Raw genomic sequence first — 21,285 nt, 5'->3', positions numbered from 1 at the left:
CCCACACCTTGTACAGTAATAACTTACGAACTCCCATGGCAGCACCGTACTCCATGAGGGCAATCGCCGTATTAACAGCATCAGATTTGTGACAAGCTGAAATAAATGCCTGGCAAATGGAACAGGGTCAGTCGGTAACCTGACAGAAATCACAGTGAAGAGTGCGTTGTTGCTGCTTTTCACTTGAGCCCGTCTAGTAACCTTACATAGAACATAGAACAGAACAGCACAGTACCTTCTGTCAGTTTCCTCTTCGTTTCATTGCTCGATTGTACAATCCCAAGAAGACCATTTATGGAATAGGATGAACCCAGGGAGTCGCTGGTTGGAGGAGACTCAGGTGGTGTAACTGTTGAGTTGGGAACTGAAAAGAAAAAAGGCACGATTCAAATTTATTTTCTTCACGGTTACCCCAAGGCAGGGGTTATCAATTGGGAGTGCACAGCGCCGAAGCACCAAGGGGTATAGAAAGGTCCGCCAAAAATGTTCGACTCTCACTGCCCATCGTCGAGCAATGCTTATTATCACTGATTGGTCGTGATGGCCATTGCCCCATTATTCCTCATGGCAGTCTGAGCTAGAATTAGAATTAGAACAGTACAGCACAGAACAGGCCCTTCGGCCCTCGATGTTGTGCCGAGCAATGATCACCCTACTCAAGCTCACGTATCCACCCTATACCAGTAACCCAACAACCCCCATTAACATTATTTTTTTTTTAGGACACTAAGGGCAATTTAGCCTGGCCAATCCACCTAACCCGCACATCTTTGGACTGTGGGAGGAAACCGGAGCACCCGGAGGAAACCCACGCACACACGGGGAGGATGTGCAGACTCCGCACAGACAGTGACCCAGCCGGGAATCGAACCTGGGACCCTGGAGCTGTGAAGCATTTATGCTAACCACCATGCTACCGTGCTGCCCCACGGTTCCACGGCTCATTAGAAGTTGGGAGACTTTTCTGCCAACTGTGGAGTCGTTACTTCGCCAGCGAGCAGAGGCGGAGCTGGGCTAGTTGGCATAACAGCTGGGACATTGTGTGAGTGGTCGTAAATCGCGCTCAGACAGAGGCAGTTGGCACAGTCACATGTAACAACGCGCGCACAGCTGTGTTGGTCAAAGTGTTGACCCTGACCCTAGAACTGATTGCAGATGACCCATCACAGAGGTATCAAACGAGAGGGGGAAAGAGCACATTTAATTCATTTGCCTGTAAAGTGTAACTTTTAGATTGTTTTTATTAAAACTGGATTTCAAATTAATAACGGTTTGAAAGGAGACTAAATAAATACAAAGATTTACTTCAGTGACTAATGTATTTATTTTGATGTTGCAAAGCTGGTTGTCATCATCGATTATCATAGAATTTACAGTGCAGAAGGAGGCCATTCGGTCCATCGAGTTTGCACCGGCTCTTGGAAAGAGCACCCTCCCCAAGGTCAACACCTCCACCCTATCCCCATAACCCAGTAACCCCACCCAACACTAAGGGCAATTTTGGACACTAAGGGCAATTTAGCACGGCCAATCCACCTAACCTGCACATCTTTGTGACTGTGGGAGGAAACCGGAGCACCCGGAGGAAACCCACGCATACACACGGGGAGGATATGCAGACTCCGCACAGACAGTGACCCAAGCCGGGAATCGAACCTGGGACCCTGGAGCTGTGAGGCAACAGTGCTAACCACTGTGCTCCCCTGCTGCCTTCATCTTTTTATACTATCCATGATCTCTCCTGACTGTTGGACACAAACGTTCCAGCAATTAAAAATGAGATTGTTTTAATAATTCTTTATAAGTTGGGGGAAAGTATATGTTCCAGATATCTCTTCTACTTTGCAGGTTTCGAAACATCGGGGGGGGGGGGGGGGGGGGGGGGATTCTCTCAGCCCCGCGTTCCGGGCCGGAGAATCGCCGCAACCGCGCCCCGACTCCGGCGAGAGATTCTCCGAGGTGCGACCCGCCGGCGCCGTTCACCTCTGGTCGCTGCCGGCGGGAACGTTGCGCGAACGGTCGGGGGGCGGTCTGTGGGGGGGGGGGGGGGGGGCTCCGTCCCCAGGGGGGGGGGGGCACCAATCGGCGGGCCCCCCCTCCCCATGGGCCTAATTTCCTGCGCAGCCGGCCCCTGAACACCGACGCCATGTTGAGTCGGGGCCGGCGCGCGGAAGAGGTCCCCCCCTCCGCAGGCGCGGGTTAGCGCAGCCCAACTGCACATGCGCGGGTTCACGCCACCCAACTGCGCATGCGCGGGCTGGCGCGGCGCCCATTTGGCGCCGGGAAGGGAGGCTGGAGCGGCGTGAACCGCTCCAGCGCCATGCTGGCCCCCCTGTGGGGGACAGAATCGGTCGTACCCGAGCCCGGTTCGCGCCGTCGTGAAACGCGACGGCGTTCACTTCGGCGCGAACACTTGGGCTCCATTTGGGAGAATCGCCCCCCCCAGTTGTTCACAACTTTATCATGAAATGCACAGAAAATTCCTCAGGATATTTTCCTGCACCATCACAGAAATGTCATTGTCAATTCTTCAAAGCCTGTCCATTAAATGCGATAGACTATTGCTGACAAGTCTGACTAAACTTGACACCAAGGCCTCGCCCCTAAATCGTGAGAACTACAGCAGAGGTTGACCAGTCGCCCGCCTGAATTCAATCATCCAAGTTTCACGTCAAATAAGGAAAATAAAACGAATAAATATATATATGTGTTTGATTGTAGAAAGTAACTACTTCCTGTACCAGAAAGAGAAGTGGCGCTGTGTTACTGGGAGCCGATGAAATATTTCCAACGCAAGAGGGAGAGGCCTCTGAGGTAAAAAAAGGTTAAGGATGAGAGGCATGGATCGAGTGGGTGGCCAGAGACTTTTCCCCAGGGAGGAAATGGCTGTCACGAGGGGACATAATTTTAAGGTGATTGTAGGAAGGTATAGGGGAGATGTCAGAGGTCGGTTCTTTACACAGAGAGTGGTGGGTGTGTGGAATGCACTGCCAGCAGAGGTGGTGGAGTCAGAGTCATTCGGGACATTTAACCGACTCTTGGACAGGCACGTGGACAGCAGTAAATTGAAGGGACGGAGGTTAGGTTGATCTTAGATTAGGATAAATGGTCGGCACAACATTGTGGGCCGAAGGGCCTGTACTGTGCTGCACTGTTAGAACATAGAACAGTACAGCACAGAACAGGCCCTTCAGCCCTCGATGTTGTGCCGAGCAATGATCACCCTACTCAAACCCACGTATCCACCCTATACCCGTAACCCAACAACCCCCCCCTTAACCTTACTTTTTAGGACACTACGGGCAATTTAGAATGGCCAATCCACCTAACCCACACATCTTTGGACTGTGGGAGGAAACCGGAGCACCCGGAGGAAACCCACACACACACAGGGAGGACGTGCAGACTCCGCACAGACAGTGACCCAGCCGGGAATCGAACCTGGGACCCTGGAGCTGTGAAGCATTTATGCTAACCACCATGCTACCGTGCTGCCCCCAGCTGTTCTATATTAAGAACGTCCGATCCAGGAGCCATCTTAACTTCAGCCTCAATACTGAATGTGAGAAGGTTGGTCAACTGTTTAACTTTCCATACTCGCTATCAGACAAAATGGTGCATTTACCCATTGAGCCATTGAAGGGAGTTAGTGTCTTGCTCCTTTGTGCCTTCATTAATCCAAGTCCACCGATAGAACAGTACAGCACAGAACAGGCCCTTCGGCCCTCAATGTTGTGCCGAGCCATGATCACCCTACTCAAACCCACGTATCCACCCTATACCCATAACCCAACAACCCCCCCTTAACCTTACTTTTATTAGGACACTACGGGCAATTTAGCACGGCCAATCCACCTAACCCGCACATCTTTGGACTGTGGGAGGAAACCGGAGCACCCGGAGGAAACCCACGCACACAGGGGGAGGACGTGCAGACTCCACACAGGCAGTGACCCAGCCCGGAATCGAACCTGGGACCCTGGAGCTGTGAAGCATTTATGCTAACCACCATGCTACCCTGCTGCCCCGATACTAGATATGATTGATATGAAGTCAATTGATAGAAAGTGACATCAAAATGGAAGAATATTATTCACTCCAGGTACAGTCCATTTAGGAATTTTTAAGAATTGATCTACCTGAGCTAAATTACTGACCCCTTGTTCTTAAACATTGACCCCCCCCCCCCCCCGATTCTCTCACAAGAGGTTCTCTTCACATCCACCCTGTCAAGGCCCTTCAGGATCTTGGCCGCGATTCTCCCTTCCGGAGTCCCCACGGCGGCGGGAAAACTGTCGCCAACCAATCCGGCGTCAACAGGTCCCCAGGCTGAGGAACGCTCACCTGCCTCGGGGGCTAGGTGGATGCCGGAGGGGCTGGCGCCGCTCCCAGCCGGCGGCGAAGGGACGGCGCACGCTCGCGCTTGCGCGGAACGGCCGTCGTGACCTCGCGCATGCGCAGACCGGTCGGTGTATTTTGGTGCATGCAGGAGGGGGGGGGGGGTTCTCTTCTCCAACGCCGGCCATGGCGGAACCCTACAGGGACCAGCGCGGAACGATGAAATGCCCCCGTGGAACAAGCCCACCCGCAGATTGGTGGGCCCCAATCGCGGGCCAGGCCACAATAGCCCCCCCCCCCTCCCGCGGTCGGATCCCGCTGGGCCACCCCCACCCCCCGAGGACCGCCCCTGCTGACTTACCCGGGCCGTGTGGGACCATACGTAACCCACGCCGGAGGGACTGGCCACAAATGGATGGCCAAATACTGGAAAGTGGGATTAAAATTAGCGGCTATTTTATTTTCTCCATTTTGGCTGGCGGAGTCGTGATGGGTTGAGTGGCCTCTTTCTACACCATGGGCTGGATTTTCCGTTCCCCCCCCCACCCGATGCCAAAATCGCGTTCGGCGACGGGGCGGATAATCCGTTTCGGTGCGCGAAATCGGGACCGGCGTCAGTTTTGCAATTCTCCGTCCCCAATAATCGGCGGACTCACTGCCTCGGGCTCGTCCCGTGATGCTCCGACCGGCTAAATTCCCGGCGGCGCGGTTCTAACATGGTCTCACCGTTCGTGCCCCTCACGTGGCGGCCCAGGGCCCAATCAGTCAGGGCGGGGCTGATAGGCGGGCGGGGGGGGGGTGGGGGGGGGCTTAATTCGGGGCTGGGGCAATGTATGCGGGGCGGTCCGGGCCTACGCGAGTGGCCGATGAGGGGCACTATTTTGCCGGTGCAGGTCCGCGGGTTAAGTCCGCCATGGAGCACGGCGAGGCCGCTGGAGGCCGCCGCCATGCGCGACCTCTGACCCGGAAGTGCGGGGGGCCGTATCAGCAGCTGGAACTGCGAGCTCTATGTCAGCTGCCTGCTAGCCCCCCCCCCCCCCCCCCCCAGCAAAACAGGAAATCAGTTTTGACGCTAGTTTTCCTGGTGGAATAGACCTCAGTTGTCCCGACGACGTGGGAACACAGTCCCAAAAACGGAGAATCCAGCCTCATGGCTCTTGACTTCCTTGAACTTCTGCCAGTGCGTTTAAATCCTTCCTTAAATGAAGAGACCAATATTGTTCGCAATACTCCAGATGTGTTCTCACTCCGCACTTCCGGGGGCTAGGCCGGCGGCGCTGGGGTTGGTGCGGCGCAGAACCGCCGTTCCACGCATGCGCAGACCGACCAGCGTGTTCCTGCGCATGCACAGGGAGGGTTCTTCCATGCGCCAGCCATGGCGGAGCCCAACAGAGGCCGGTGCGGGAAGGAAGGAATGCCCCCACGGCACAGGCCCGCCCGCAGATCGGTAGGCCCCGATCCTGCCGGGGTTGGGTACTCCCCCCCCCCCGAGGACTCCACTAGACGGCCCACCAGCCAGGTCCCGCCGTGTGGGACCATGTCCATTTCACACCGGCGGGTCTGGCCAGGAACTGATGGCCGCTCGGCCGATCGGGGCCTGGAGAATCGCCGGGAGGGGGGGTTGGCGCTGCCGACGGTGCCTGTCCGTCGTGGTGTAAACCCCGCCCCCGCCTGAAAACCGCCGCTGGAGAATACGGGAGCCGCTGCCAGAGAGGGATTCACGCCGCCCCCTGGCGATTCTCCAACCCAGCTGGGCAGGGGGGACAGAGAATCCCGCCCAGAGACTCCCACGTTTGGATTCAATTCCTCTTAGCTTTCCTAATTGTGAATTATGCACTTGGACACCCAGATCCCTCTGCGATGTTAGAGCTCTGAAGTCTCTCAACATTTAAACAATTTACTTGTTTTTAATTTACCTGCCAAAATGGACAATTTAATTTCATATTTTCCCCACAATATACTCCATTTGCCAGATCTTTGCCCACTCACTTAACCTATCGATATTCCATTGTCGCCTCTCGATGTCCTTAACTTCTTACATTCCGACATATCTTTGTGTCACCGACAAATTTAGCAACCATATCGTCCAAGTCAGTTCCATCAATTGTAGAAATGTGAGGCCCCAGCACTGATCCATGTGGCAAACCACTTGTTACATCGTGCCAACCACAAACCTCCGAATTCCTCCAGGGCAGCAGGAGGCCATTCGGCCCATCGGGTCTGCACTGACCCTTTACGCCGATTCTGGTAATAATAATCTTTGAAAGTGTCACAAGTAGGCTTACATTAACACCTCAATGAAGTTACTGTGAAAATCCCCTCGTCGCCACATTCCGGCGCCCGTTCGGGTACACAGAGGGAGAATTCAGAATGTCCAATTCGCCCTAACAAGCACGTCTTTCAGGACTTGTGGGAGGAAACCGGAGCACCCGGAGGAAACCCACGCCGACACGGGGAGAAAGTGCAGACTCCGCACAGTGACCCAAGTGGGAATCGAACCTGGGAACCTGGAGCTGTGAAGCAATTGTGCTAACCACTGTGCTACCGTATTTACGACCGCTGATGTCTACTCTCGGTTTCCTGTTAGCTGGAATTATAATATCGCAGAATTGACAGTGCAGAAGGAGGCCATTCAGCCCATCGAGTCTGTACTGGCCCCTGCAAATGGCACCCTACCCAAGCCCATGCCTCCACCCTATCCCTGTAACCCCACTTAACCTTTTTTTGGACACTAGGGATGATTTAGCGCGGCCAATCCACTAACCTGCACATCTTTGGACTGTGGGAGGAAACCGGAGCACCCGGAGGAAACCCACGCACACACGGGGAGGAGAACGTGCAGACTCCGCACAGACAGCGACCCAAGCCGGGAATCGAACCGGGGACCCTGGAGCTGTGAAGCTACAATGTTAACCGCTGAGCTACTGTGCGAACCAATCCTCTATCCATGCCAACATGCTTTCAACATGTCGACACCATTACTTTTATTTTTTGCAATTACTTTTGACGTGGCACCTTATCAAATGGCTTCTGCAAATCTAAGAGCAGTACTTCGTATGGTTCCCATTTATTCACAGCAGATGTTACTTCTCCAGCTGCCGGAACCCCCACATGAGCTCTGAGCCAGAGGGAGCATTAAATTATAGGGAAGGGATTCACTCTGGATTCCCCCCCCCCCCCCCCCCCTCCCCTCCCCCCACCCCACCCCACCCAGACATAATTTCACAGTACTGCAGATCGGGCCTTTTAAGGGCTTTTATCTAGACCAGCCTCAATTTTAAGGCCAGTCGGGTCAGGGTGCCAAATAGAGAGAGTGAATGAACAATCTCAAACGAGGGCCGCAGAGAGAATCATTTTCATTTCCTCTAAACTTTGCCCCCCGGACCTTTAACCTATGCCCCCTGGTGACTGACCCCTCCACCCTAGGAAAGAGTGCCTGCCCACCCACTCTATCCATGCCCCTCATAATCATGTAGGCCTCTATCAGGACTGTTTAGCTCACAGGGCTAATCGCTGGCTTTGAAAGCAGACCAAGGCAAGCCAGCAGCACGGTTCGATTCCCGTAACAGCCTCCCCAAACAGGCGCCGGAATGTAGCGACTAGGGGCTTTTCACAGTAACTTCATTTGAAGCCTACTCGTGACAATAAGCTATTTTCATTTTCATTTAATTTTCAGGTCCCCCTCAACCTCCGTCGTTCTAATGAAAACAGTCCGAGTCTATTCAGCCTCTCCGCATAGCTAACAGCCTCCAGACCAGGCAACATCCTGGTAAACCTCCTCTGCACCCTCTCCAAAGCCTCCACATCCTTCTGGTAGTGTGGCGACCAGAATTGTGCGCAATATTCCCAGTGCTGCCTTCCCAAGGTTCTATCCAACTGCAGCACGACTTGCCAGTTTTTATATTCGATGCCCCGTCCAATGAAGGCAAGCATTCCGTCTGCTTTCTTGACTAACTTGTCCACTTGTGCTGCCACCTTCAAAGATCTGTGGACCTGCACGCCCAGATCTCTCTGACTCTCCATATTCCTCAGAGTTTCGCCATTTACGATATGTTTCCCCTCGAAGTTAGACCGACCAAAATGCATTACCTCACATTTGTCTGCATTAAACTCCATTTGCCATTTCTCTGCCCAAGTCTCCAGCCTATCTATGTCCTGCTGTATCCTCTGACAGTCCTCAACACTATCTGCAGCTCCACCAACCTTGGTGTCATCCGCAAACTTACTAATCAGACCGGCTACATTCTCCTCCAAATCGGTTATGTACACCACAAACAACAGAGGCCCCAGCACAGATCCCTGTGGGACATCACTAGTCACAAACTTCCATTCAGAACAACACCCTTCTACTGCTATCCTCTGCCTTCTGTGACCGAGCCAGTTCTGTGTCCATCTTACCACCTCACCTCTGACCCCGTGTGACTTCACCTTTTGTACCAGTCTGCCATGAGGCACCTTGTCAAAGGCTTTACTGAAGTCCATGTAAACAACATCCACCGCCTTTCCCTCATCAATCATCTTTGTCACCTCAACAAACTCAATCAAGTTAGCGAGGAACACGTCACCAAACCATGTGGCCTATCGCGAATGAGTCCATTTCTTTCCAAATTGGTATAAATCCTGTCTCTGAGAATACTCAATAATTTATCTACCACCGGTCAAAATTTCCTGGATTATCCCTGCTACCTTTCTTAAACAGCGGTACCACATTAGCTATTCTCCAGTCCTCTGGGATCTCACCTGTAGCCAAAGAGGATACAAAGATATCAGTCGAGGCCCCAGTAATTTCCTCCTTGCTTCCCTCAGTATTCTGGGGTAAATCCCATCTGGCCCAGGAGACTTATCTCCCTTAATATCTTTTAAAAGACCCTGGATGGGATTCTCCCATTCGGTGGCAGAGTGTCCACGCCGTCGGAAACGCAGTCGCGTTTCACCATGGCATGAATGGGCTGCTGGGAGTACCGATTCTGGACCCAACAGGGGGCCAGCACAGTGCTGGAGCGGTTCACGCCGCTCCAGCCTCTCACGCCGCACAGTTCGAGCCGGGATCCGCGCATGCACAGTGGCACCGGCGCCAACCCCCGCATGCACAGTGGCACCGGCGCCAACCCGCACATGCACAGTGGCATCGGCGCCAACCGTGGCCTCTCCCAACGTGCTGGCCCTGACGCAACATGGCGCGGGAGTTCAGGGGCCGGCGCTTCAGAAAATAAGCCCGGGGAGCGAGAGGCTGGCCCGCTGATCGGTGGGCCCCGATTGCGGGCCAGGCCCTATCGGAGGCTCCCCCCGCGGTCGGAGCCTCCCTCCCCCCCCCCTTTACAGGACGCCCCCCCAACCCTGCGCGTAGAATTCCCGTCGGCTGTAACCAGGTATGGACGGCGCCGGCACAACTCTGCCTTTTTTAGAGCGGCCGCTCGGCCCATCCGGGCTGGAGAGTCGGCAGCCCGACGTACAAACGTGACCGCGCCAATGGCAACGATTCTCCTCTCTGCGGAGAATCCCGCGCGGGGCGGCGTGGCCTGTTTGCGGGGATTCTCCGGCCCTGCCCCTGGCTGGGGGAATCCGCGCTCCCCAATACCCCCTTTTTGATATTAACATGCTCCAGACTGTCCACACGCCCTACCCAAAAATCCACAAAATCCCTGTCTCTGCTGAACACTGATGCAAAGTATTTATTTAGTACCTCGCCCATTTCCTCTGGCTCAACACATGGATTCCACCCACTGTCCTTAACTGGTCCAATCCTTTCCCTCGCCACTCGGGGTTCGACTCTTAAGTTGAGAGGGGTCGCCATTGTGTTCAGTAAGAAGGAGGTATTTCTTGTGGTTAACGAGATCCAGGACACGAGAGGGCGGTACGTGATGGTGAGCGGGGTCTTGACGGGGGAAGCGGTCATCTTCGTTAATATTTATACGCCCAATTGGGATAAAATGGAATTCATTAAGATGACCTTGGCGACCATTCCGGGCTTAGACTCGCACCAATTGATTCTGGGTTTCAACTGCGATTTAGATCCCAGGATGGATAGGTTGAGCCCCACGTCATTGGTAACGTCAGGAATGGTGAAATACCTGGGGGTATTCATGGATCAGATGGTCTCATAGAACATACAGTGCAGAAGGAGGCCATTCAGCCCTTCGAGTCTGCACCAACCCACTTAAGCCCTCACTTCCACTCTATCCCCATAACCCAATAACCCCTCCTCACCAATTTTGGACACTAAGGGCAATTTATCACGGCCAATCCACCTAACCTGCACATCTTTGGACTGTGGGAGGAAACCGGAGCACCCGGAGGAAACCCATGCACACACGGGGAGGATGTGCAGACTCCGCACAGACAATGACCCAAGCCGGAATCGAACCTGGGGCCCTGGAGCTGTGAAGCGATTGTGCTATCCACAATGCTACCGTGCTGCCCCAATTATGTGGATGTAAATGTGAGGCCAGGGTAGTTTTGACGCCGATGTATTTAAAAAAAGAAGTTAAATTATATTTAAAACAAAACAATCGTATAAGCTAAAGCTGGGTGTTTGGAAATGTTATTTTCTTTGAGCGTCTGGTCCATTAGTAGTGAGGGCCGGGCCTACCTGAGATACAGTGGGATTCTGTCAAAGTGGGAAAAAAACTCACAAATCTGTCATTAAATAAACTCACTGGCATCAAACTCAATGTTAATAAATTCTTCTCTTTTGTTATTATGTGTAGGTTGTTTTTGTTAAGGAACTGTACGGCCTGACTAGAGGGATCGATTTGCAGTGTCCAGGTCACAGGTCATTTCAGATCCGGGTCTTTCTGGCAGCCATTCTGTGTCCTGGTCCAAGGCCCAAAAGAATCTGCTGCTCGTGCTCGGCTCTCCATGTTCGCAGCCTCTTGTCTTTCAATAAATTCACTCTGCACCTGTAAGGCACCATTCTGTACCAGTGAGTTTAAGCTGCTCTTAGAACATAGAACATTACAGCGCAGTACAGGCCCTTCGGCCCTCGATGTTGCGCCGACCTGTGAGACTCCTCTTATTCCCTTATCGTCCATCTGTCTATCCAATGACTATTTGAATACGTTTAGTGTTGGCGAGTCCACTACAGTTGCAGACAGGGCATTCCACACCGTTACTACTCTCTGAGTAAAGAACCTACCTCTGACATCTATCTCACCTCAATTTAAAGCTATGTCCCCTCATGCTGGACATCACCTTCCGAGGAAAAAGGCTCTCACTGTCCACCCTATCTAATCCTCTGATCATCTTGCATGCCTCAATTAAGTCACCTCTTAACCTTCTTCTCTCTAACGAAAACAGCCTCAAGCCCCTCAACCTTTCCTCATAAGATCTTCCCTCCATACCAGGCAGCATCCTGGTAAATCTCCTCTGCACCCTTTCCAATGCTTCCACATCCTTCCTATAATGAGGCGACCAGAACTGCGCTCAATACTCCAAATACGACCAGAGTTTTGTACAACTGCAACATGACCTCATGGCTCCGAAACTCAATCCCTCTACCAATAAAAGCTAACACCGTACGCCTTCTTAACAACCCTCTCAACCTGGGTGGCAACTTCCAGGGATCTATATACATGGACACCGAGATCTCTCTGCTCGTCCACACTACCAACAATCTTATCATGAGCCCAGTACTTTACTCAGAGAGTAGTAGGGGTGTGGAACGCCCTGCCTGCAACAGTAGTAGACTCGCCAACTTTAAGGGCATTTAAGTGGTCACTGAATAGACATATGGATGAAAATGGAATAGTGTAGGTCAGATAGGCTTCAGATGGTTTCACAGGTCGGCGCAACATCGAGGGCCGAAGGGCCCGTACTGCGCTGTAATGTTCTATGTTCTATGTTCTACTTTGTCTTCCTGTTACAGTACACATCTACAAAATTGATTTCAGTTGCACATCAGAAAAACAGAAACATGGGCCGGGATTCTCCGACCCGGAGCCGGGACCTGGAATGTGCGGGGGCCGTCCCGGAGAGAGGATCTGAACCTGGGGAGGGTCCCCATGGTGTGGCCTGGCCCGCGATTGGGGCCTACCGATCGGCGGGCGGGCTGGATCGGTGGGGGCCTACTTTGCTCCGCGCCGGGCTCCTGTAGGGCCTCCGGCATATTGCCCTGGGCCCCGGCGCGGACAAGGGAAGCCCCGCGCATGCGCGGAAAAACTCCGGCCGTTCCGCGCATGCGCGAAGTCGTGCGGGCCGTTCCACACCAGCTGGAGCTGGGGGGACCACCGGCGCCAACTAGCCCCCTCAGAAGGTGAGGAGAATTCCTCACTTTCGGGGGGCATTGACGCCGGAGTGGGTTGGCGCCGGTTTGCACGCTGGCGTGGGGACATAGCCCCATTAGTAGAGAATCCCGTCGATGTATTTCCATGTTTGTTCTCTGGACAGCGCAGTGTGATAAGTGAAATGAAAATCGCTTATTGTCACGAGTAGGCTTCAATGAAGTTACTGTGAAAAGCCCCTAGTCGCCACATTCCGGCGCCTGTTCGGGGAGGCTGGTACGGGAATCGAACCGTGCTGCTGGCCTGCTTGGTCTGCTTTGAAAGCCAGCGATTTAGCTCAGTGAGCTAAACCAGCCCCTAGAGACCATTGCTGAATCTTCGGCATAAACAAGGTGCTTTACATCAGAGCAATGTCTTTTTTTTGATAAACAATTTTATTGAGACGTTTTGGCATAGTAAACAACAACAATATAAAACAGTGTGCAAAGAACACTATAGTGCAAAAAAAACAGCTCCTCTCTTACAAGGACCAGCCTAACTACCCCTCTAATCTACGTTACACTAACCCCCCCACCCCGCCCCACCCCACACCCTGCTGACGATTACCTTTCTGCGAAGAAGTCGATAAATGGTTGCCACCTCCGGGCGAACCGTGACGGTGACCCTCTCAGAACGAACTTAATTTTCTCCAGCCCGAGAAGGCTCGCCATATCCGATAGCCAGGCCTCCGACTTGGGGGGCTTTGAGTCCCTCCATGCCAGCAGAACCCGTCGCCGGGCTACCAGGGAAGGAAAGGCCAAGACGTCGGCCCATTGCTCCTCCTGGACTCCCGGGTCGTCCGAAACTCCAAAAATAGCCACCTCTGGACTCATCGCCACCCTTGTTTTCAGTACCTGGGACGTAACGCCCGCGAATCCCTGCCAGTACCCCCTGAGTTTTGAACAGGCCCAGAACATGTGGACATGGTTCGCTGGTCCTCCTGAACATCTGGCACACCTGTCCTCCAGGCCAAATAATTTACTCATGCGGGTCACTGTCATGTGGGCCTGGTGGACGGCTTTGAATCCAATCAGGCTGAGCCTGGAGCAAGTTGCTGTCACGTTTACCGTACTCAAAAAAACTTTATTTAATGCTGTTCACGACTGGATGTCTCAAAGCGCTTTATTGAATTATTTCTTGAAGAATATTCACTGTTGTGATGTCAGCAGCCACAATGCAGCAAGATCCCACAAACACCAATGTGACAATGACTGGATTATCTGCTTTTTGTGATGTTGGCCAGGACACTGAGGAGAATTCCTCTGCTGTGCTTTGAAATAGTGACATGGGGGGGGGGGCGGGGGGGGGGGGGGGGGGGGGGGGGGGGGGGGGGTCGATTCGCCAAAATGGAGCCCAAGTGTTGGCGCCGTCGTGAACACCGTCGCGTTTCACGACGGCGCGAAACGGGCACGGGGACGACCAAAGGGGGCCAGCATGGCGCTGGAGCGGTTCAGGCCGCTCCAGCCTCCCTACCCGCCGCCAAATAGGCACCGCTCCAAACCGCGAATGCGCAGTTACGCCGCACCAACCCATGCGTGCGCACCGGCCCCAACGCAACATGGCGAAGGGGCTCAGGGGCCGGCCGAGCAACAAAGTAGGCCCCAGGGGGGGGAGAGGCCTGCCCGCCGATTGGTGGGCCCCGATCGCGGGCCAGACCCCATCGGAGCCCCCCCCACCCCCCCCCCCCCGGTGAAGGAGCGCTCCCCCCCCACAGGCCGCCCCCGACCCTTCGTTCCCGCCGTCAGCGACCGGGGTGAACGGCCGCCGGCGGGACTCTGTCGCATTCGCGTGGCCGCTCGGCCCATCCGGGCCGGAGAATCGCCGGCCCCGCCGACTCCAGCGGCCCGGAGCGGCGCCGCGTCAAGCACGCCGACGCAAATGGCGGCGATTCTCAGGACCGCGAAGAATCGCGCACCGGCGCCGGGGCACCGTGGCGCATTGCGGCGATTCTCCGGCCCGGCGCGGGGCTCGGAGAATCGCGCCCGGGATCTTTTACATCCACTGAGCAAATCGCTGGGCCTGGGTTTTAACCCATGAGAGAGAGAGCACCTTCGGCATGAGGCAGTTCCTCAGCACTTAACTGATGTGAGCCTTGATTTGTGTATCAAACATGGGGGGTGGGAGTCTGGAATTCGCTGCCAGAGTTGGTAGTGCAGTCAGAGACGCTAAACTCTTTTAGAAGGTACCTGGATCTGGCGTCGATAGAGTTTTTAGAGTGCAGAAGGAGGCCATTCGGCCCATCGAGTCTGCAACTGCTCTTGGAAACAGCATCCCACTTAAGCCCCAGGCCTCCACCCTTATCCCCATAACCCAGTAACCCCACCTAACCTTTTTTGGACAAAGGTCCAATCCACCTAACCCGCACATCTTTGGACTGTGGGAGGAAACCGGAGCACCCGGAGGAAACCCACGCACACACAGGGAGGATGTGCAGACTCCACACAGACAGTGACCCAGCCGGGAATCGAACCCGGGACCCTGACGCTGTGAAGCAACCGTGCTAACCACTGTGCTGCCGTGCTGCCCCTTAAATGGTACTGATCTGAACCTTAAATGATGCAGGGTTATGGGCCGGATGCAGGAAGGTGGGATTGGAAAGGGCACCAGGGCTGGCATGGACAAGATGGGCCAAGTGGCCTCCTTGTGCTGTAACTTTTCAGCGATTCTCTCCACAAAATGTAGGAGAGCTGGCTGACGTATAATCCAAAAGAGAGAGGTTTTGAGGAGGTTTATAGTGGCGGGGAGAAACGAGGTGTGGGAGAAGTACCCGGAATTCACTTGAAGGACTTGGAACCTCGACTGCTGAAGCTTCTGCTGCTGTTGAGCAAGTCGCTGGGGCAGCACATTGGCACAGTGGTTAGCACAGTTGCTAACAGATGTCAGAGGTAGGTTCTTTACTCAGAGAGTAGTAAGGGCGTGGAATGCCCTGCCTGCAACAGTAGAGGACTCGCCAACACTAAACGCATTCAAATGGTCATTGGATAGGCATATGGACGATAAGGGAATAGTGTAGATGGGCTTTAGAGGGGTTTCACAGGTCGGCGCAACATCGAGGGCCGAAGGGCCTGTACTGAGCTGTAATGTTCTATTGTTTTATAGAATTTGAAAAAATGAAAATGAAAATCGCTTTATTGTCACGAGTAGGCTTCAATGAAGTTACTGTGAAAAGCCCCTAGTCACCACATTCCGGCGCCTGTTCGGGGAGGCTGGTACGGGAACCGAACCGTGCTGCTGGCCTGCCTGGCTCTGCTTTAAAAGCCAGCGATTTAGAACAGTGAGCTAAACCAGCCCCTTTTTACAGTGCAGAAGGAGGCCATTCGGCCCATCGAGTCTGCACCGGCTCTTGGAAAGAGCACCCTACCCAAGGTCAACACCTCCACCCCATCCCCATAACCCAGTAACCCCACCCAACACTAAGGGCAATTTATCACGGCCAATCCACCTCACCTTCCCATCTATGGACTGTGGGAGGAAACCGGAGCACCCGGAGGAAACCCACGCACACACGGGGAGGATGTGCAGACTCCGCACAGGCAGTGACCCAAACCGGAATCGAACCTGGGACCCTGGAGCTGTGAAGCGATTGTGCTATCCACAATGCTACCGTGCTGCCCATTATTCTATTAATCGTCAGCAAAGCTCCTCTGGTTCTCTGGTGATTTATTCTCGCAGTGGAAACCCTACTAAATGCATAGAGTTCTTGTTCTCATTACCGAGAAGCAGGACTGCAATTCAGTTTGGGTTTCCAGAGAATCCTGACAATGCAGAAAGAGGCCATTTGGCCCATTGAGTCTGAAACGGCCCTCTGAAAGAGAACTCGACATCAGCCCACTGCTCCCGCCCTATCCCTGTATTTCCAGAACCCCCCAACCTGCATATCTTTGTGCTCTGGGAGGAAACCGGAGGAAACCCACGCAGACACGGGGGAGTACGGTACCATAGTGGTTAGCGTCGTTGCTTCACAGCTCCAGGGTCCCAGGTTCGATTCCCGGCTTGGGTCACTGTCTGTGCGGAGTCTGCACATCCTCCCCGTGTGTGCGTGGGTTTCCTCCGGGTGCTCCGGTTTCCTCCCACAGTCCAAAGACGTGCAGGTTAGGTGGATTGGCCAGGCTAAACTGCCCTTAGTGACCAAAAAGGTTAGGAGGGGTTACTGGGTTACGGGGATAGGGTGGAAGTGAGGGCTTAAGTGAATCGGTGCAGACTCGATGGGCCGATTCTGCACTGTATGATCTATGCTCTAATAATAAAATGCAAATTCCACACTCTCAGTCAGGCGAGGCTAGAATTGAACCCGGGTCGCTGTCGCGGTGAGGCAGCAGTGCTAACCACTGTGCCACCCTGCCCCCAATTCTGACTAAACATTGGGGAAGGTGAAGCACCATGGGGGTTGTCATGTTTTGATATTTTAAGACTCTCAGGTGGTGAAACGTAATTGTTTTGTCGCTTTTACAAAAATGTCACAAAACACTGCTCCTGGCGGGATTCGATCTTCCTGCCGTTTATCAATGGGATTTCCCATTTGTAACCGGCCCGCGTCAGCGGGTGTGCGCTGCCTCGGGTGAAGTCAGTCGCAACGACTGGAGAATTCTGGCCGTTGCCCCTGGCGCCCCCACAGGACAATCACTGCACCACACGCACAATATCACATGACAACAATCTGACCAATGTCAAAGAACGGACACTCCACTCAGGCCCACACGGTGGGAAAAACACCGCACCATGCGCACAATTGCAAAGGGAAAAAAACACTACACCACACGCAAATCGTCGGAAAACATTGTGCACACCACACAGCAAACACTTAACTACAAGCATCACAAAAAGCAACAATTTATAGTGAGTTTTGGAGGACACAGAACATAGAACATAGAACAGTACAGCACAGAACAGGCCCTTCGGCCCTCAATGTTGTGCCGAGCCATGATCACCCTACTCAAACCCACGTATCCGCCCTATACCCGCAACCCAACAACCCCCCCTTAACCTTACTTTTTTTTTATTAGGACACTACGGGCAATTTAGCATGGCCAATCCACCTAACCCGCGCATCTTTGGACTGTGGGAGGAAACCGGAGCACCCGGAGGAAACCCACGCACACAGGGGGAGGACGTGCAGACTCCGCACAGACAGTGACCCAGCCGGGAATCGAACCTGGGACCCTGGAGCTGTGAAGCATTGATGCTAACCACCATGCTACCCTGCTGCCCGAAAAAAAAAGGACAAAAAAAGAACATCATAACCTGTGCTGGCTACGCCTGTGATTTACAAATCTTGGCCTTTACTTACCCAGGGTGTGTCCAGGGCTGAGTCTCGTCCCAGAATGATCTTCGAGAGGTAGATGAAACGGTTGCTGCACTTTCGTTCTTATAATTCTGACAATAAGAAAGGAATTTTAGGTCTCCAATTTTAAATGTTCTTCTCATTCAGTTCTTTATTTGTTCCACTCACTTTTCTCCATCTCTGTCGTGCATTCGCTCGCACTTCAGCCAACAAGATGCACGAACAGATGTCTCCCCACTCATCATCAATCCTGTACTATTGTCATGCGAGTGTACCTTTAAGACATGGGTGTTTATAAATGGGTGTGTATTTAAATATCTGCAGTGAGGGTACCTTTAAGAAATGGGTGTTTATAAATGGGTGTGTATATAAATATCTGCAGTGAGAGTACCTTTAAGAAATGGGTGTTTGCTACTGCAGTGATGTCAGAGAGTGGGTGGAGCTGGGCTGTCTGTCAGCTTTTTACTTTCGCTTTAGGCTTTTTGCTGCAGGGTGGGTTGGGTCTCAGTTTAGTTTTGGAGAAGCTGCAATCACGGCAGGATGTGTGTGAATCTCTGCAAGCTCATGAGTGTCCATTTGCTGATTTTGACGTGGTAACTGTTCTCAGTAGTGGAGTTAAACCTGATTTCTTTCTGTAAAAAGGTGTTTTTAAGTTTCTGGATGTTAAAAGGAAAGCTTAAAGGATTACTTAGTGTTGTATTCTTTGGGGGTTGTATTTGAATTGCTAAGATGTTTACTGTATGATTTAAAAAGGTTAACTTGAGTTTATGGAATAAACATTGTTTTGCTTTAAAAAGTACTTTTCCATTTCTGCTGTACCATACCTGTAGAGTGGGCCGTGTGCTCCCCATACCACAATCTATTAAAAGTGGGTTAAGTGAACTCCATGATACACTTTGGGGTTCTCTAAACCCTGGTCCATTACATTATTAGCCAAAGAAAGGACTGCTGCTGTGTACTGTAACGAGGACTGGCACTCTACTGAGACAAGTTATTAACGATGGCATTGACCATTGAAACTAAACTACTAATCTCACCGGATTCACGTTTTGACCATTTCAGCCATTGGGTTTGAAGATTGCCAGCTGATTACATTTTCAGTGGAGGTCTTTGACTCTTGCTGTCTGAATAGTGCTCACACTGGACAGGACCTGCAACACGTTAAATCTACCCAACTGAAAATTTAGATCATGTGCAGAGTAATAACAAAACACAGCAAAGAAAACTGGCAGTGAGCAGTTGAAATGTTCCTTCTGCAACCTGACAGTTATTCTGCAATTCAATTATTCTTGTTGTGTATGCCGACACATCGACACTTTTAATTTATCAGAGGAATACTTGAGAAAGGACGTACTGGCGCTGGAGGGTGTGCAGAGGAGATTCACTAGGTTAATCCCAGAGCTGAAGGGGTTGGATTACGAGGAGAGGTTGAGTAGACTGGGACTGTACTCGTTGGAATTTAGAAGGATGAGGGGGGATCTTATAGAAACATTTAAAATTATGAAGGGAGTAGATAGGATAGATGCGGGCAGGTTGTTTCCACTGGCGGGTGAAAGCAGAACTCGGGGGCATAGCCTCAAAATAAGGGGAAGTAGATTTAGGACTGAGTTTAGGAGGAACTTCTTCACCCAAAGGGTTGTGAATCTATGGAATTCCTTGCCCAGTGAAGCAGTTGAGGCTCCTTCATTCAATGTTTTTAAGATATAGATAGTTTTTTTGAAAAATAAAGGGATTAAGGGTTATGTTGTTTGGGCCGGAAAGTGGAGCTGAGTCCACAAAAGATCAGCCATGATCTCATTGAATGGCGGAGCAGGCTCGAGGGGCCAGATGGCCGGCTCCTGCTCCTAGTTCTTATGAAAATCGCAAAACACCATTTTTGAGATGTTTATAATCATGGCGTTGGATAATTACCTGTAGCGAAAAACCTTGGGACGCTGGGAAAGGTTGGGACTAGCTACATTGCTCGGGCAGAAAGCCTGCACAGAGAAGATAGGGCCGAATGGCTTCACTCTATGCTGTAAATATTCTTTGGGCAGAATCTCTATGCCCCACCGTGGTGGGGTTGGGCTGTATAATACGGTAAGCCATTCAAAACTCCACTGACTGGGCGGGAGGGACTGTCAAACACCACCTTGTGATAGAAATGTGGTCTTTCCCGCTAACGTCTCATTAATTATAATATTTTTAAGTACAGCGACAATATTGTGGGGATTTGGGGTCCATGAGCACTGGCAATAATATGTCCACTTTTGTGTAAGTCGCAACAGAGAAGTTTGGCGGCGCAGTGGTTAGCACTGCTGCCTCACGGGCGCCGAGGTCCCGGGTTCGATCCCGGCTCTGGGTCACTGTCCGTGTGGAGTTTCCCCCCACCTCACCACAACACAAAAAGATGTGCAGGGTAGTTGGACATGCACCGTAATTGATTAAAAGAAAAGAATTGGGTGCTCGAAATGTATGAAGAAAAAAAGTAAATCTTGGCGGTGGGGAGCTTATTCTGTGCAGCTAAACGCAACTCAGTCCAGACCCACATGTGGAGGGTAGGGGCGGGTCACTGGGTTATGCCCAGTAGCAAGAGGCTTACCAAGCTAGTAGTGTTTGGTGACCAAATGTGGTGAGGGCATTACCTCTGTGTCTAATCCCTGACCTGAGAATGTTTTTGACAGGCTCGAGTGGAAAATGTCCCATTCCTCAGCTGTAACAACCTTCACCTTTCTGAGTTCAAATTTCAAGGTTTTTAAAAAAAAAAGAGACAATGCACTTGGATGTAGCAATGTACCTGTTAATGGAGCTGACACTCGGCACTGTGTCATTGTTGCACACTCCCTCTGCCAGTAACCGGTCACGGATCTCCCAGGCAAACATTGTAGGGTTCTGCCGCTTGTACTCGGCGATCTTCTCCACAACCGTCGGTGTAGCAACCTTGGGCTTTGAGCCACCGATCACTCCTGGCATGATGCTGCCTGTTTCGTAATACCTGGGGCACATTTCAGAGTCAAAGGATAAGACAGCGTACGGCTGAATCTCTCGCTCACTTCCTCTGCGAGAACAGTTGGGTTGGACTACTTTCCACAGGTTTATCAAAACCTCTCCTTATTTTTCTGGCTACCTCCCATTGCAAAGCCGTTGGAAGCTCAGGTTTCAGTGGGATACACTTTACAACCACAACTTTGTTAGACAGCTCTGTCATTCATGTTGTTCAACGAGCTCCACGTCTTCGAACCTGTCTCCATGCAATATCCAACAATAACATCCAAACGACTTGTACCTCCCAAGCACCACAAACAGCAATCCCATGTACAAGTGAGAATATCTTCAACAAACTGTGACACAGAATCGTAGAATCATCGAATTTATAGTGCAGAAGGAGGCCATTCAGCCCATCGAGTCTGCACGGCTCCTTGGAAAGAG

The 21,285-nt window shown here is 52.2% G+C and overlaps 1 protein-coding gene across 3 annotated transcripts in view; it reads right to left on the bottom strand.

Moving 5' to 3' along the window:
* Positions 1-21,285, bottom strand: part of pax8 (paired box 8) — a 148,727-nt gene that overhangs the window by 67,482 nt on the left and 59,960 nt on the right. For all 3 annotated transcript variants that reach the window (XM_038785334.1, XM_038785335.1, XM_038785336.1), the window contains 3 exons: positions 20,654-20,851; positions 17,884-17,969; positions 236-364 (listed from right to left, as the gene is read on the bottom strand). In XM_038785334.1, the coding sequence (XP_038641262.1) occupies positions 236-364; positions 17,884-17,969; positions 20,654-20,851 (413 nt within the window). The remainder of the gene's footprint in view (positions 1-235; positions 365-17,883; positions 17,970-20,653; positions 20,852-21,285) is intronic.

The sequence above is a fragment of the Scyliorhinus canicula genome, chromosome 26 (assembly GCF_902713615.1).
Source record: "Scyliorhinus canicula chromosome 26, sScyCan1.1, whole genome shotgun sequence".
Classification (NCBI taxonomy): Eukaryota; Metazoa; Chordata; class Chondrichthyes; order Carcharhiniformes; family Scyliorhinidae; genus Scyliorhinus; species Scyliorhinus canicula.
This window is presented reverse-complemented; position numbering and strand designations above follow the sequence as displayed.